General features: G+C 32.8%; 1 protein-coding gene across 1 annotated transcript in view; it reads left to right on the plus strand.

Moving 5' to 3' along the window:
• The window catches only part of LOC145246594 (D-lactate dehydrogenase, mitochondrial-like), a 129,532-nt gene that overhangs the window by 29,281 nt on the left and 80,940 nt on the right, over positions 1-19,311 (plus strand). Inside the window, exon 2 of the mRNA XM_080108254.1 lies at positions 16,445-16,572. Within this exon, the coding sequence (XP_079964380.1) occupies positions 16,445-16,572 (128 nt within the window). The remainder of the gene's footprint in view (positions 1-16,444; positions 16,573-19,311) is intronic.

Consider the following 19,311-nt stretch of genomic DNA (forward strand, 5'->3'; position numbering starts at 1 on the left):
GTGGCAACTTAGGAAATAGAGCAGTTTTGATTTGTTAGTGATCAGGAGAAAGAGAATTTAAGTAAAAAATAATAAGGTTTGTCATGCAAAACAGACAAGGCAGTCATCTTGGAAGTAAAGTATCTATAGGATGTATTTAGTATACAAGCAGCAGTATTTTGCAGTTTTGAGAGGAATTTTAGGTACAATAGTTTCATGGCTTATTGTACAAGTCCGTAGTCAGGTGAGGGACGAAGCACTTCTAATATTGAAACTGGGTTTATCTAATTTTAAAAGTAGTTGACTAGAGTATTATTAGGTGTTCTACTTAGCTTAGGGATAGAATGAAAATTTAAGGTAATATTCAGAGTGATATAAGCAATTTCATGAGGATTAGATATATGATCACTGGATGTTGAACTGCTCAGGAGGATTCTTGTATCAATTAAGAAGGATGTCTTGGTGATATAAGATTTGAGAAATTAAGAGTCTGGGGATACAGAGAGTTTTGAGCTGATGAGGATTCAGTATAGGCGATTGTATATAGGTAGCAAAGGTGGTTTAGTTTAGTACGTACGCATTGTACATATTAAGTATACTGCTTCAGTTCTATCCTCTATCGCAAAGGAAAATCTGTTTGTATTTCGGTTGGCAATTTTGTCAAGAGAGGAAATTTAAAAACAGCTTATCTAATTGTTGATGATATCAGTTTATAGACAATAGTACAGACTGATAAATTGTTGTGTAAGGCATAAGAGCCCCTCATCTTTAGATGAGATGATGGATCAAGAGCATAAGTTCGGAACAGGGATCCGGAAAGGAAATGGCAGTGTACATGGAAGGGGGGGGTAACTGATGTCTTATTAACATTTTATTGTATTCTAAAAAAAAAAAAAAAAAAAAAAAAAATCGCCTTTCGATGGCTGATTATATTAAGTATCGTACTTAAATAAAGTTTTCATATCCTCTAAATAAATTAGCATAATTTCTTTTCTTAGTGTGGGCTAATTGTGTATAGAAAATCTTGGCATGGGTTCATATAAGATGATCCATAAGGATCATGGGGTGGGTGTAATTAGATATGCTTTAATTTGCTTATCAACAAATCAGCAGCCCTAAAAAGACATTATAGAACGAAAGAGAGAAGACTTGGTGAGAAGACGTGTGTATGCTGGCAATATATATATGTTTTATCTTAATTTGACCTAAAAAACTTACTAAGTAATTACTTTTCCTGCATACTTCAGAAGGTACCCAACAATTTTTGCAAAATTGGATTCAATCATTGTCCTATGAAGAAAAGAGTACGACAAAAGTTATGCGCTCATGAAATATACGAATTACATTTTGATGAATTAAACGGAACAGATCTCGCTTGAAGAGAATGTAAAAACTCTATCCGAAATGTTTGGAGAAAGGGATAGTTTGTTTGATACCGAATATAAATGTCTGAACATAATTAAGGAAGACAATGAAGATTTCGTAATATACGCAGGGAAAGTAAATGCCCGTTGTGAACGATTCAAACTTAGACCTGAAGAAAGAAAATTTTAAGTAAATACAAAAAAAATATGCATAAAATGTGCTTGAAAACCAAATCGCAATGTAATATTAGGAAAATGAACAAATATTTTACTTTATAATTTTTCAAACAAGTAAAATATTTATGTTCCTAATATTAGGTTATGATTTGGCTTTCAAACGCACTTATTTATTATATTTTATTTTATTCAAATTAAATCAACGTTTCTATATGGAACTTACACCCTTGACATATTTCTATATGGAACTTACACCCTTGACATATTTCTATATGGAACTTACACCCTTGACATATTTCTATATGGAACTTACACCCTTGACATATTTCTATATGGAACTTACACCCTTGATAATATTTCTATATGGAACTTACACCCTTGACATATTTCTTTATGGAACTTACACCCTTGATAATATTTCTATATGGAACTTACACCCTTGACATATTTCTATATGGAACTTACACCCTTGACATATTTCTATATGGAACTTACAACCTTGATAATATTTCTATATGGAACTTACACCCTTGACATATTTCTATATGGAACTTACACCCTTGATAATATTTCTATATGGAACTTACACCTTTGACATATTTCTTTATGGAACTTACACCCTTGACATATTTCTTTATGGAACTTACACCCTTGACATATTTCTTTATGGAACTTACACCCTTGATAATATTTCTATATGGAACTTACACCCTTAATAATATTTCTATATGGAACTTACACCCTTGATAATATTTCTATATGGAACTTACACCCTTGATCATATTTCTATATGGAACTTACACCCTTGACATATTTCTATATGGAACTTACACCCTTGACATATTTCTATATGGAACTTACACCCTTGACATATTTCTATATGGAACTTACACCCTTGACATATTTCTATATGGAACTTACACCCTTGACATATTTCTATATGGAACTTACACCCTTGACATATTTCTATATGGAACTTACACCCTTGATAATATTTCTATATGGAACTTACACCCTTGACATATTTCTTTATGGAACTTACACCCTTGACATATTTCTATATGGAACTTACACCCTTGACATATTTCTTTATGGAACTTACACCCTTGACATATTTCTTTATGGAACTTACACCCTTGACATATTTCTTTATGGAACTTACACCCTTGACATATTTCTATATAAAACTTACACCCTTGATAATATTTCTATATGGAACTTACACCCTTGACATATTTCTTTATGGAACTTACACCCTTGACATATTTCTTTATGGCACTTACACTCTTGACATATTTCTTTATGGAACTTACACCCTTGATAATATTTCTATATAGAACTTACACCCTTGACATATTTCTTTATGGAACTTACACCCTTGACATATTTCTTTATGGAACTTACACCCTTGACATATTTCTATATGGAACTTACACCCTTGATAATATTTCTATATGGAACTTACACCCTTGACATATTTCTCTATGGAACTTACACCCTTGACATATTTCTATATGGAACTTACACCCTTGATAATATTTCTATATGGAACTTACACCCTTGACATATTTCTTTATGGAACTTACACCCTTGACATATTTCTATATGGAACTTACACTCTTGACATATTTCTATATGGAACTTACACCCTTGACATATTTCTATATGGAACTTACACCCTTGACATATTTCTATATGGAACTTACACCCTTGACATATTTCTATATGGAACTTACACCCTTGACATATTTCTATATGGAACTTACACCCTTGACATATTTCTATATGGAACTTACACCCTTGACATATTTCTATATGGAACTTACACCCTTGATGATATTTCTATATGGAACTTACACCCTTGACATATTTCTTTATAGAACTTACACCCTTGACATATTTCTTTATGGCACTTACACTCTTGACATATTTCTTTATGGAACTTACACCCTTGACATATTTCTATATGGAACTTACACCCTTGACATATTTCTATATGGAACTTACACCCTTGACATATTTCTATATGGAACATACACCCTTGACATATTTCTATATGGAACTTACACCCTAGACATATTTCTATATGGAACTTACACCCTTGATAATATTTCTATATGGAACTTACACCCTTGATAATATTTCTATATGGAACTTACACCCTTGATAATATTTCTATATGGAACTTACACCCTTGATAATATTTCTATATGGAACTTACACCCTTGATAATATTTCTATATGGAACATACACCCTTGATAATATTTCTATATGGAACTTACACCCTTGATAATATTTCTATATGGAACTTACACCCTTGATAATATTTCTATATGGAACTTACACCCTTGATAATATTTCTATATGGAACTTACACCCTTGATAATATTTCTATATGGAACTTACACCCTTGATAATATTTCTATATGGAACTTACACCCTTGATAATATTTCTATATGGAACTTACACCCTTGATAATATTTCTATATGGAACTTACACCCTTGACATATTTCTATATGGAACTTACACCCTTGATAATATTTCTATATGGGACTTACACCCTTGACATATTTCTTTATGGAACTTACACCCTTGACATATTTCTTTATGGAACTTACACCCTTGATAATATTTCTATATGGAACTTACACCCTTGACATATTTCTATATGGAACTTACACCCTTGACATATTTCTATATGGAACTTACACCCTTGACATATTTCAATATGGAACTTACACCCTTGACATATTTCTATATGGAACTTACACCCTTAATAAAATTTCTATATGGAACTTACACCCTTAATAATATTTCTATATGGAACTTACATCCTTTATAATATTTCTATATGGAACTTACACCCTTGATAATATTTCTATATGGAACTTACACCCTTGCTAATATTTCTATATGGAACTTACACCCTTGATAATATTTCTATATGGAACTTACACCCTTGATAATATTTCTATATGGAACTTACACCCTTGATAATATTTCTATATGGAACTTACACCCTTGATAATATTTCTATATTGAACATACACCCTTGATAATATTTCTATATGGAACTTACACCCTTGACATATTTCTATATGGAACTTACACCCTTGATAATATTTCTATATGGAACTTACACCCTTGATAATATTTCTATATGGAACTTACACCCTTGATAATATTTCTATATGGAACTTACACCCTTGATAATATTTCTATATGGAACTTACACCCTTGATAATATTTCTATATGGAACTTACACCCTTGATAATATTTCTATATGGAACTTACACCCTTGATAATATTTCTATATAGAACTTACACCCTTGACATATTTCTATATGGAACTTACACCCTTGATAATATTTCTATATGGAACTTACACCCTTGATAATATTTCTATATGGAACTTACACCCTTGATAATATTTCTATATGGAACATACACCCTTGATAATATTTCTATATGGAACTTACACCCTTGATAATATTTCTATATGGAACTTACACCCTTGATAATATTTCTATATGGAACTTACACCCTTGATAATATTTCTATATGGAACTTACACCCTTGATAATATTTCTATATGGAACTTACACCCTTGATAATATTTCTATATGGAACTTACACCCTTGATAATATTTCTATATGGAACTTACACCCGTGACATATTTCTATATGGAACTTACACTCTTGTCATATTTCTATATGGAACTTACACCCTTGACAGATTTCTATATGGAACTTACACCCTTAATAAAATTTCTATATGGAACTTACACCCTTAATAATATTTCCATATGGAACTTACATCCTTAATAATATTTCTATATGGAACTTACACCCTTGATAATATTTCTATATGGAACTTACACCCTTGATAATATTTCTATATGGAACTTACACCCTTGACATATTTCTATATGGAACTTACACCCTTGATAATATTTCTATATGGAACTTACACCCTTGATAATATTTCTATATGGAACTTACACCCTTGATAATATTTCTATATGGAACTTACACCCTTGATAATATTTCTATATGGAACTTACACCCTTGATAATATTTCTATATGGAACTTACACCCTTGATAATATTTCTATATGGAACTTACACCCTTGACATATTTCTATATGAAACTTACACCCTTGACATATTTCTATATGGAACTTACACCCTTGACATATTTCTATATGGAACTTACACCCTCGATGTATTTCTATATGGAACTTACACTCTTGACATATTTCTATATTGAACTTACACCCTTGAAATATTTCTATATGGAACTTACACCCTTGACATATTTCTATATGGAACTTACACTCTTGACATATTTCTATATGGAACTTACACTCTTGACATATTTCTATATGGAACTTACACCCTTGACATATTTCTATATGGAACTTACACCCTTGACATATTTCTATATGGAACTTACACCCTTGACATATTTCTATATGGAAATTACACCCTTGATAATATTTCTATATGGAACTTACACCCTTGATAATATTTCTATATGGAACTTACACCCTTGATAATATTTCTATATGGAACTTACACCCTTGATAATATTTCTATATGGAACTTACACCCTTGACATATTTCTATATGGAACTTACACCCTTGACATATTTCTATATGGAACTTACACCCTTGACATATTTCTATATGGAACTTACACCCTTGACATATTTCTATATGGAACTTACACCCTTGACATATTTCTATATGGAACTTACACCCTTGACATATGTCTATATGGAACTTACACTCTTGACATATTTCTATATGGAACTTACACCCTTGACATATTTCTATATGGAACTTACACTCTTGACATATTTCTATATGGAACTTACACCCTTGATAATATTTCTATATGGAACTTACACCCTTGATAAAATTTCTATATGGAACTTACACCCTTGATAATATTTCTATATGGAACTTACACCCTTGATAATATTTCTATATGGAACTTACACCCTTGACATATTTCTATATGGAACTTACACCCTTGACATATTTCTATATGGAACTTACACCCTTGACATATTTCTATATGGAACTTACACTCTTGACATATTTCTATATGGAACTTACACCCTTGACATATTTCTATATGGAACTTACACTCTTGACATATTTCTATATGGAACTTATACCCTTGACATATTTCTATATGGAACTTACACTCTTGACATATTTCTATATGGAACTTACACCCTTGACATATTTCTATATGGAACTTACACTCTTGACATATTTCTATATGGAACTTACACCCTTGACATATTTCTATATGGAACTTACACCCTTGACATATTTCTATATGGAACTTACACCCTTGACATATTTCTATATGGAACTTACACCCTTAATAAAATTTCTATATCGAACTTACACCCTTAATAATATTTCTATATAGAACTTACACCCTTAATAATATTTCTATATAGAACTTACACCCTTAATAATATTTCTATATGGAACTTACACCCTTGACAATATTTCTATATGGAACTTACACCCTTGACAATATTTCTATATGGAACTTACACCCTTGACAATATTTCTATATTGAACTTACACCCTTGACAATATTTCTATATGGAATTTACACCCTTGACATATTAAGGTGTTTACTATTTGTACAGGGTTTGAAATTGAATACGACTAAAGTGATTTGATATTAACAGTGTTAGAACAAGATACAGAGATAATATTACAGAAAATATCGCAGGAATGCCAGAAATTAATATCAGATGTATTGAAGAAAAATGTTGCTTGAATTAATAAATTATAAGTGATGAAAAAAAAAGAAGGAAAATAAAACCTTCTGAAAGAAAGGAAAAACGAAACCTTGTGAAAGAAAAAAATTATTGCAAAGCATGTGGGAGTTCGAATCGTACTACAGGTAGATGTTATTTTAAAAACAAGATTTGTTTCGAATGTTCTCAGATGAGCCAAAAGGCTTCAATGTGTAGAAAGAAAAATTTTCAGAAGCCTGAAAGGATAACTGCAATTTTATCGAACATTACGAAAAATAATGGGAAAAGAAAATATGTAGACATGAAAGTTAATAGTCGAAATATTACTTGTTTCTGTTATATATTCGTTATCATCGAGGTTATCCTTGAGGGGGACCAAATTGAGCTTTTGTTACATTTGAATATGTTATATAGAGTTCTTCATTTAGGGGCACTTTTTACGTTTGGGTGTATACACTATATAACATCAAAGATTCCGTGTGATTGTCTCTAATATAAATGGTTGTTTGTTTGATTATCATAAAGGGAATCGTGTGTGTGACATGTAATTTCTGAACCTACCTCTGCTTCTCGCTGTTGAACCATCTGGAAATTTCTCATCCTGGAGGGAGACTTGATACCTGTTTGACGAAGATTTATCACTCCAAGACAATGAATGTTTTTTATAGATTTTATTTCACTTTCCCCAGAGGTCCTGCAGCAGGTGTAAAGTGAAATCTGCTTGTGTGGTTCTTCTTCACACACGTCAGCGTTCGTCTCCCCCCTCCCCAGTTAAGAGGGGGAGACCACGGAAAAACGTCCGTCTTCTTCAAAGCTCAAATCAAATCTCACAGATCTAGCCAACCACATCACACATACGTAATTTGGTCAGCTGACCTTTGGTTCTGGTAAACGTGTCTACCTCCACGTTTACTCACCTCTCTCTCTCTCTCTCTCTCCCTCTCTATTCTCTTATAGAGACACAGAGAGAGAAAACAGAAAGAGTAAGAAAGCCAGAGAGGGGGGGAGAGATGCTCGTTAACATTTCTACAATTGATGAAACTACCTGAAAAAAGAGAGTAAACCTGAATTACAAAATACAAAAATATCAAAAAAATTTGCAAGGGGTATTTTGGGAAACAAAATAAAATTCAATGCAAAATTCGATGCTAAAGTAACGCTTGAAGACAAAACGCATAAAACAAAGATTTATATCATGTCAGGGAAAAATGCAAATTTGTTTGGCATTTTTAATAATTTTATTTAATTTATAGAAGAAACGAATAAATGCGTCTTGCAGAAGATTAAATGCATCGAGTCTGTTAAAGTCAAAACAGACTGAAAATTTTAAGGATTTGAAAAGCGAATTTAATAAAGTTTTTGCTGACGCACTTGATTGTTGCACAAAACTGAAGTGTAATTTGAAGGCAACGTAAAACCAGTATTTAAGCCCAAAAGAAAAGTTCAATTTTATCATTAGAAACAATAGACAAAGAAATACAAAGATTCGGAGAAAATGAAGTAATTAGTAAAATATACTATTCTGAATGGGCATCACGTACAGTTTACATATACAAAACAAAACAAAACAAAAAAATCGGATAAGGGTCTGTGCGGACAACTGAATGAATGTCTAAGGCAGGATTTCCCAAACTTCAGGACACTATGGAGCCTCTGGGCAGGGCAAAGGTTTTTCACGGAACGCTAACAAGATAATTCCTAAAATAAATCTGAAAAACATGATCCATCCTGAAGCTTTTTACACTTGTATCATATTTTTTACACTTGTATCATATTTTTTACAGTAAAAAAAGATATAATAAATAAATGTCTGAAGCCATTTAATTTTTCCATATAAAGCATTTGGTCCTCTTTAAAAAATAAAACAAAATTCCGGAGGGCCCCCTCCACCTCGCTCACAGAGCTCGCTTTGGGAAACCTTGGTCTAAGGGATCACATATCCACTTCTTACACCGGAGGAGATATTTTCGAAGCTGAATGGAGGCAAAGTTTTCTCGAAAATTAATTTGTCAGAAGCGTATCTAAAAGTCAAAGTAGAAGAAGAATGTACAAAGTATTTAACCATAAACACATTGTTTAAACAAATTATGAATACAGTGTTGTCTGGTCTGGAATACGCAGTGGCACATTTAGATGACATATTAATAAAGGGTAGAAAATTTCAAAGAACACAAAAAGTATGTCCGATAAATTTTTTGAAGAATTGAGAAATACAGGTTTAAGGTTGGACTTGAAAAATACTTAAATTTTAATGAACAAAATATCAATATTTGGATCAGATAGTCGATCATGAAAGAAGACCCCCTCCCCCCCCCCAAAAAAAAGACAGTGGGAATATACAATAAAAAGGAAGTAAATAAGAAAAGGGGATGCTGAAAAACTTATGAGATACTTGCAAAATTTGCATTTATCATATTAATATTGCAAATGAGTTCTTATAATTTGTATGTGCGCTTTGTAGGTTCGAATTCACATATTTATAAAAGTTAAAAGAAGAAAAAAAGTTTAGTCAAATCTCATAAATTTATTTAAACCCAATAGGGCCTTTTCAAATGAGTAAGCTAGTCGAGAATTGTCGACCAGCTTACTCATTTAAAAAGGTCATATTGGGTTTAAATAAATTTATGATGAGATTTAATTAAACTTTTGGTTGTTTTTTTTTTTTTCTTCTTTTAACTTTTATTTTTGCTTATAAAAAATGTTTATTTGGAATAACGTAACAAAACTACAATCATTTCTTGGATTAGCAAACTACTACAATTTATATATTATTAAAATGCACGAATTGAGAGCGCCATTGCATAAACTGTTGAGTAAAAATAAGAAGTGTTGGATGAAAGATTGTGATAATGCATTTAATAAAATAAAAAAGTGCTTATTATCGGATCTAACTTTACAAAAAGAAAATAATTGTAGATGCAGGTGATTCTGGTATAGGAGCCGTGTTCCTACATAAATTTGAGGATAGTAACCAAACCTATAGCTCATGCTTCAAGAGTTTTACTACCTGCGGAGATAACTATAGTCAAATTGAGTAGAAGGAACTCGCAATAATGTATAATGCGAAAAACTTTTATAGATTTATTCGTAGAACATTCATTTTACAAATTAATCAGAAACCATTATTGTCAATTTTTGGATTGAAAAAAGGTGTTACTACGAAGATAGTGTTATTTCTGAAATTGCCATATAAATTTTAGTTGTTTGTCTATCGTTGAAACATTCCGTCAAAATCTACTGTAGTTAGGATTTGGAAAAAACGAGCAGAAAAATGAATAGAAACTTGGTCACTAGAATATAATTAAAAATAATAATTATATATGTTGTGTTCGTAAAGGATAGAGAAATTTCTGTAGGGAAGCTCAATCTGGAGCAGAGGGAAAATAAAAGTCAAAAGAAGAAAAAAAAACAACCAAAAGTTTAGTTAATCATACATTTATTTAAACCCAATATGGCCTTTTCAGATGGTCGACAAGTCTCGACTAGCTTACTTGTTTGAAAAGGCCCTATTAGGTTTAAATAATTTTATAATAAGATTTGACTAAACTTTTTTTCATCTTTTAATTTTTATAAATATCTTAATTCAAGCCGACAAAGCGTACATGCAAGTTATGAGAACACGTCTTCAACATTTGCAAATGTACAAGTTTGCAACTCTCTCGCGGTTTTTTCATGGCTTTTTCATGGTTTTTTCATGGTTTTTTCATGGTTCCCTTTTATTATTTGCTTCCTCTGTATTGTATACCTCTCCTGTTTTTTACTTGAATATGTAAAGTTGTTCAATTAACAAGTAGTTGTTGTTTTTACTTTTCTGCAAAAGCTGTTGTCCTATTTAGATTATATGAGTAGTAATATTAGTATTACTATGAGTATAGCCCTTTTACTTTTTGAGTCATAAAAATCCCCACATGAAATCTTCTATTATATAAATCTCACCTCTCTGTTTGGATGTATGTATGTATGTTGTATGTTACCTTAAAACTTTTGACATACGCGTCAGAACGTGACGAAACTGATATCGTTTTAAACATCAAACTTTTGGGCGACAAATATCGAAAAATTAGTCAAAAACATTAATTCCTTCATCTTCAACGGGGCAGTTTTCTACAATGAGGGGTCGCTTTTTTCGCCGATATTTTCGAAAGTCACTCCCTCTTTTCAATTGACTAGCCTTAATTTTGACCTTCATGACTTCCAGTTTTGCGATCGACGCAACGGCAAAGACGTCAAGTTTTCTTTTTTTTTTTTTTTTTTCCTCACATTCTTTTCCTCCTTCACAGTACGGGTTTGAGCCTGCCTGCTGCAATTTTTTTTTTTAAATTTTTTTTGCTCAACACACACCTCCAAACACCCGGGCAACGCCGGACACCGAGGCTAGTAATAAAAAAAAGTAAAATATCATGAAAAATGGCTCCAAATAATAATAAAAAAAATATCAAAATTTAGGTCATTGTTTTTCAAAATCGTTTTCTTTTGAATTAATTTGCTAATTTTTATTCACAAGCATGCCTTACTTTTAATGTTGACCTCTTATCATGTTTTTACTTATAAACATAAAATTCGTTTCAGTTCACAACAACAATCGATTTGGCCTTCGAGCCAAGATCACAGTGTAGTATCTGTTCCGATGCTCCATTACTGTTCTCGGTCAGTGGAGGAGAAATCCTTCATAACTGAGAATTTTTTATTTTTGTTCCTATCCAAAGTGCCCCTTTAGGGGAGCTGGATTTTCCCCACATTAAAAACCGACCTTGTGTCTAACTCTGCCCTTGTGGGGAGGCAAGTAAATAGGAACAATCAATTAGTGCGAATCGAAACTACAAGTAAAAAGCATGACTAGAATTCAACATTAAAAGTACGGCCGTGCTTTTTAATGAAAATTAACCAATTTCTTCAAAAGAAAATGATTTTAAAGACATTAATTTTGATATTTTTTTTTTTGGGGGGGGTATTTTTCATCTAATTTTACTTTATCTTAAGATCTCATGTGGGTGTTTTTATCGTTTCACACCAACAACCAATTAATATGGCATAATCATGTTGACACACCAAAGTTAAGCAATGTTGAGCTTGGTAAGTACCAAATGGGTGTAGTACTGACTAGGCACTGTATGTATGAGGATTGTCGACACATCCTTCAAGAATTACATAAAAACTAATGTCATCATTTCCCCTAACTGAGATGTACATGCAACTGAGGATTGCTTGTGAACATAATATTCCCATGAAACTTCCTCATTTAGGGGGGAAGCTGGTTCAACTTGCCTAGGGTGAATGCTGTTGGCATATAACAATCAATTACTTTTTATAAATAAATACTTGACACCATTTTCTGTTTTTCTTTTTTAAGGTTATCTATCTATCTATCTATCTAACAAAATAGTACAAACTAGTGACTTAAACTTCAATACAATAGCAACACACGCATTCATGGACCTTCCTTACAAACTAGCGACACTGGTTCCAATGAAGTAGCGATTTATGCCAATAATCGCCTAAAAATCGAAAATTAAACCAAACATGCTTGCATCAGACTCCAACTACGGCAAATTAGCACCACACACCGTCCTTCTATGGATTAGTGGTCCTGCAGCCAGTACGTTGGACAATTCGTCCACCAATGGGATTTTACTTACATCGTTGCCAGTGATGAATTATCAACGCCTGTTTAACGTCGAATCTCCTATCAAATTCGTGATACAATGGAGACAGACACTCTCACATCAACCACATTGGAGATAGCAATATTTTCAGCACATGTGGAATTTAATACCCCCCCCCAGGCCAACCATGCTCGACACTTTCAAACGAGCTCATTACAAGCACCTCTGATTTTAAGCAATCCGGTACATTGTCACGCATACATATTGATGCCATTCAAGCCATCAATAACACCAGTACAGACCCACTTGTACTTGGCAGTGCTGACATCACTTGTATTCCTCACTTTTAATCATGCAGACCCACTTGCACTTTAACAAGAGGAATGATGAAGAATTATATAATCTAAGACATTTTGCATATCTGTCGCTCAACTCCTTCGTATACTTCAAATGGACACAGACGTCCATAATGTACCTCTCAAACACAGGCAGCTCATTTTTTCGAAATTGCACCATTTATTTCACCAGGCAACCATGCAACACAAAATTTGGTGACGTCTCTTTTCTTTTGGACTGCCATCAACCAAGATATACCCTTCAAACAGGGTTAACTAAGTCAAACCAAACAATACTGTGCTACAAATCTGGCAAACACATAAAGTGTCCACACCAATTTGCTACTTCCACCTAGTGAAATATTTGCAGTATTTTTACTCTTTCTCCTTATTATCGACTTCTCGTCTATGAGGAGAGTGATGTAGCAACTGCTATGTCCGGTCAAAACATTTCACAGCGATCACTGCTTTGAAACACCCATGCATATGAAAAGCACGTAAGAACATGACAATGTGATGCGACCACCGCACGCATTAAAGAAAAGGAACTATGTTACATTCCCTCGCGTATGAATACAGTAAACAGGCTGGAACATTTGAGAAAGCCTGTATATAAAGATTAAATCGCCAAAATTTAAACAGTCCAGGATGCAGTTCTGCAAGTAACCATCACTACACCATAACTTTACCACATATGCTGGACTCCATCTATTTAGATGTAAAAAACAAAAAAATCACTAGTTGGTTAATGGCAGTTATCTTGTTTCTATTTGTAAGCTCTATTTTATAAATTTTTCTTGCATGACTATTTTTCTATCATACTTACAGGCCGAATTAAATTGTTCTCTTTTATGCCAAAAGAATTTGCATCATTCCTTGATACTGTCCGATGTTCATAATAGTGGTACAATGTTTTCCTGCTTTCTAACTGACTACAATATGGTTGTCTTCAAGTCCAATGTAAACAAGTTCTTGATGAGCCGTTCCCCTTAAGTAATCCAATTTACCAAATTTCCACTACTAATGATTACTATGATATTTTCCCATTGACTATTGTACACTCATTGACGCTTATCCTTAAGTGGCCTCCAAGCCTTGATAAGTGGTGACTCCTTTGTAAAAAAAAAAAAAAAAGAAAAAAAAGTGTTGATGGTTACTCTCTGGGAAACCCATACCTCTTGTTTCTCTCGGCAGATGCAATCTAGGCAGACACTAGTTTATATATATTATTCAGTACAGTGCCAATATTTTCCTTGTTTTAGTGTCTAGTCTGTTTGTCCTTTTGTAGCCAGTTAACAATGCTAAAACTATATAGTATCAGAGCCATGACTAATTGGTTGATATCAGTTATCTTGGTTTTGTTTATAAGCTCTGTTTTGAAAATTTTCCTGACTCAGCACGTATATACACTGTTAATTTTTTTTTTTTCTCATTGGCATGCTGAATTGAATGTATGTGGCTGATCAACACAAATTTTATTCTTTAACATTTTCATTACATACTTATCTACTTAGAAACTTTCAGTGCACCAAATTTCACTTTTGTACAATGCTAGCAGGGAAATCTGACGTTGCCCGGGATTGAATGAGGATCAGTGCATGTTCCACACTTTTTCAATCAGTTCGCCATTTGCTATGTCACGGACCGCATTTAATTCTTCGCCGCCATCTTGGTTACTGATCTGAACTACGCCGCCATCTTGGTTACTGATCTGAACTACGCTGCCATCTTTGTTCAACATAATATCTCAGAACTTCAGAAGTTAACTACGCGACGGACCGCATTTGATTCCTGGTCGCCATCTTGGTTACTGATCTGAACTAAGCCGCCATCTTTGTTCAACACAAATGTTTCAAAACTTAACACTTTTATTATTATTGAAATCTGTGAAATGGCCTATTTTTCAATCAGATCGATTGATTGCCTGCTCTAATCAGGAATCCACCACAGTGCACCATGAGGAAGCTTCACAGGCCTCCCCGCCCCCCCCCCCAGTGATTTGTTCACAATATATTGTACTGTAGAAAATCTACTGTTGATTTTATATGCTGAGCCTTTCTGCTTGTGTGGTGATAAACTTCTCAGATGCACTTGCGATGTTAGGCTGTATAAGGGTGTTAGCTTTGGTCAAAATCAGATTGTCCCTTCTTTAATTGGATTTTTTCGATTATCGATTTTTGATACTTATTGGGAGGCATACAAAACCTATCTAAGAACACTCCCAGACACATAATGTACATTTGTGTGTAATTAAAAAAAAAATCGGCCCAGCCGTTTTGAAGTCCATAAGGAATAAAACAAACAACGTGCCTTTTATATCTCTATCATCATATAAAAGGAACTTTGTGTGTGTGTGAGTTCATTCCATATGGACTCGAAAATGGCTCAGTCAATTTTTATGAAATTCCACACTAAGGTAGTAGTCTTAGATAGGTTTTTGTGTCCGAATGTATGAAAATGATCTGATGGAAGAAGGAATTTGCGATTTTGACCAAAGTTAACACCGTACACAGCCTAACATCACAAGTGCATTTGAGAAGTTTTATTACCTCACGAGTCGAAAGACCTGACATATACAATCAACAGTAGGTTCTTTAGTATGACAGGAACATGCTCAAAATGAATGTTTTTGTTTAAAGCATAATTGCACCATGATACTTGACTTTTTCATTCTAAACTTAAATTCCAGGCATTATCACTACACAAGAAGTAAAAGCAAGTACATAAAACCAACAGCAGGTTCTTTACAGTGCAATGTTTCTGTTTAGAGCCCAATTGAACCATGATACTTGACAGTCAAGTTGACTTTTGCATTTTAAACTTTAATCCAAGCCATTATATAAAATAATTTTATAAAATCAACAGTATGTTCTTTACAGTGCAATGTAGACTACAATGTATTGTGTGAACTAAGTCACTGCAGGGACATATGTGAAGCTTTCTCCCGGTGCACCAAAATGCGTCCCCGACAAGAGCAGGCAATCAATCTCAGCCTGAGTATTTTTTATTTATTTATTTTTTTACTTACAAAAAATGAACGGTTTAGAAAAACATCATACTTGCATGCACATGTCTGTTTCTGTAGAAATTAAAATACAATATTTATGCATATTTTACGAACGGGCAATGCCGGTCGGCCTGCTAGTATGTTTATAAAATTGATTAATTTGAATTGTGTTTTGTTTTCTAGGAAACAACTACAAAAGGCAAACTTCCCAACCATTTAGTTGAAACTTTAACAAGCATTTTGGGTCAGGGAAATGTGAGTACATCTGTGGCAATCCGAGAACAACACTCACATGATGAGTCATACCATCCGTAAGTTTTAAACTTTTGAAAATGTTTTACACCACTTTTATGCTTACTTACAAAGATCCGAATAACATATAATGCTATTAAACCTTATATCTAGAATCTTTGTTGTAATTTTGATCAAAATTCATTATGGGATTTTGATTCTAGAAAATGTGTAAAATTCAAAATTAAGAGGTGTTAAGAATAAATCGAAGGAATCTCTACTATTTTATATATATATATATATATATAAAAGCCACTTTTTGTGTGTGCGTTCATTCCTCATAGGTTCTGAAATGGCTAAGCCTATCTTTTGCAAATTTTACACAAAGATAATTTATATGTCTGGCAGTGTTCTTGGATATGTTTTTATACAGAAAATCATCCAATAAGTATCGAAAATCGAAAAAATCTGATCCTAAAAATAGTCTTTCTTTTCTTATAAATAAAAAACAATTTTTAGATCAGAATATTTTAGGTTGCACCGGCAAGGGAGATAATAAAATCTCAACAAATAATTTAAAAAAAACAAAAAAAAAAACAGATTTGTTGACATGTGGATACATAGCTCAATAGCAGAGCAATTGACTATAGATCGAATGGTCCTATGTTCGAGCCCGGGTATACCTCAACTTTTTAAAAATTTTTTCTTATTAATGAATTCAATTTATGATAAAATTGCTGGAAATCACTTCAGAAGTGAGTTTCCAGGGCATTCATCGTCAAGCCCAAATATCAGCTGACGTAATATTGTAAACAAACACAGACAGAATTTGATGAACTACATTATCATTATTTTATTTATTTATTTATTTATTTTTCGCGGAATTAGTTCACCAGGAAAATTATTCCTCATAATATATAGGGTGGGCCAAAACAAGGGTCCTATTTTTAAAAATTCATAAATTCATGTAAGTTTTAAAAAGTGTTTTTCGGCCAAAATTTGTTTTGTTTATTTCAAAAAAATCTCGGAAGGGTCAGTCTACCACACATAAAGTTTGGTGAGTTTAACTTTTATTTTGTGGAAGTTATTCAAATTTAAAGATAGGACCCTTATTTTTGGCCCACCCTGTATAATAAATAGAGGATTTAGTCTGTAATAATACATACGCAATTTGCATAAGTTAAAATATCATGTTTAAACATATTGTATGACCGAGCAATGCAGAGTGTTCAGCTAGTCTTATTTAAATGGCATCTAATCACCATGAATCAAATTTAATGTAAATCTGAAATATTTATATTTTCAAATTGAAGGTTGTATCCATTTTCTGCCCCAAAGAAACTAAAATTTGTGCCCTTTTGACATACATATCCCCAACAAACCTGCTTAGCAACAAAATCACACCCTTCACTGTTGAGGTCCCTAAATGCCAGAAAGCTTTCTTCTCTAATAGTCTCTTCCCTCAAACAACTAGAGTTAGGAATTCTCTACCAGCTTCCCTGACTGTACTGATATGCAGAAGTTTTATATTTAAATTATTAATTTCAAACAAGTAAAATATTTGTTTATTTTCATAATATTGCGTTGTAGTTTGGCTTTCAAATGCCCTTGATGCATATTTTATTTTATTCAAATTAAATCAATGCTACGATAACGGAACTCACACCGCTGACATATATTTGTCTGTTCCAAGGCGATCAAAGAGAACCTCTTTGCATCCTACTGCAAGTTCTGCAAGTTTTAATTTGCATGACTTTTGAACTATAAATAAAATGAAGCAAAAAGTTTTGAGTTTGAATGCAAGCCCAACGTTCAACCCATTTTGATCAAACTGAAATATACTTATCCAAGTACTCAGGATAACGTGGTTTCAGAATATGTTTATTGGGGTCTGTTTCCAAAACGTTAAATGTTGTTTTGGCCTTTTTTGCTAGGAGCAAAGTGTAGTAGCTGCTTTGATACTTCACTTCATTTTTTTTTCTTTCTGTCCTTTGTCATTGATTAAGAAGTCCTTCTTGACTGAGGCAATTAAAATTTTTGTGCCAATTCAGAATGTGTTTTTTTGGGCGGGGGAGATGGATTTTTTCCCCACATTAAAACTCGAACTTGTCAACTCTGCCTTCGTGGGTAGGTAAGTAAATTGCAAAAAAACAAAAAGACAAGAATTACAGCGTCGTGTGTGTGTGTGTGTGTGTGTGTGTGTGTGTGTGTGTGTTTTTGTTTGTTTGTTTGTTTGTTTGTTTGTTTGTATATATATATATATATGCTTTATGTCGAAATTAAATTTTGAACGTTTTGGAATGAAAATAAAAAGGGGGACAACTGTTATTTATAGACGAAAGGGAGATTACTCCAATTGACTTATTAACAAACTGAAAAAAAAAAAGAAAGATTTTAAAGATGAAATAGATCAATTAGGTGTCAAGGCTCCCAAAAAGAAGCAAAATAAGAGATGACTTCAGGTTTAACTCAGTTGGTTTTCGACGCACATGGCATCTGTAAACAAACAGATAATAAAACCGAGTTCTTTGATTTTTTTTTTTTTTTTTTTTTGTCAGAAGGTCGAGCTTTAATATAGGAGAAGGCGGATTTTTTTTCTGGTGTCCTTGAAGCCTAATTGACCTGCTAAAATATATCTGAAAACAATAAATAAATAAAATTGCTAATTTACATTAAATATTTATAAGCCCTTTGCAAGCCTTTCTAATATTGACGGAAAAAGGATATGACAAAATTGACTTTTAATGGTTCCATTACACCTGCAAGGTGTGCATTTTTTCATCTTTTTGTTAAATATATATATATTTTTTTTCAATTTA

The sequence above is a fragment of the Euprymna scolopes genome, chromosome 24 (genome assembly GCF_053919585.1).
Source record: "Euprymna scolopes isolate OS-2025 chromosome 24, ASM5391958v1, whole genome shotgun sequence".
NCBI classification, from domain to species: Eukaryota; Metazoa; Mollusca; class Cephalopoda; order Sepiida; family Sepiolidae; genus Euprymna; species Euprymna scolopes.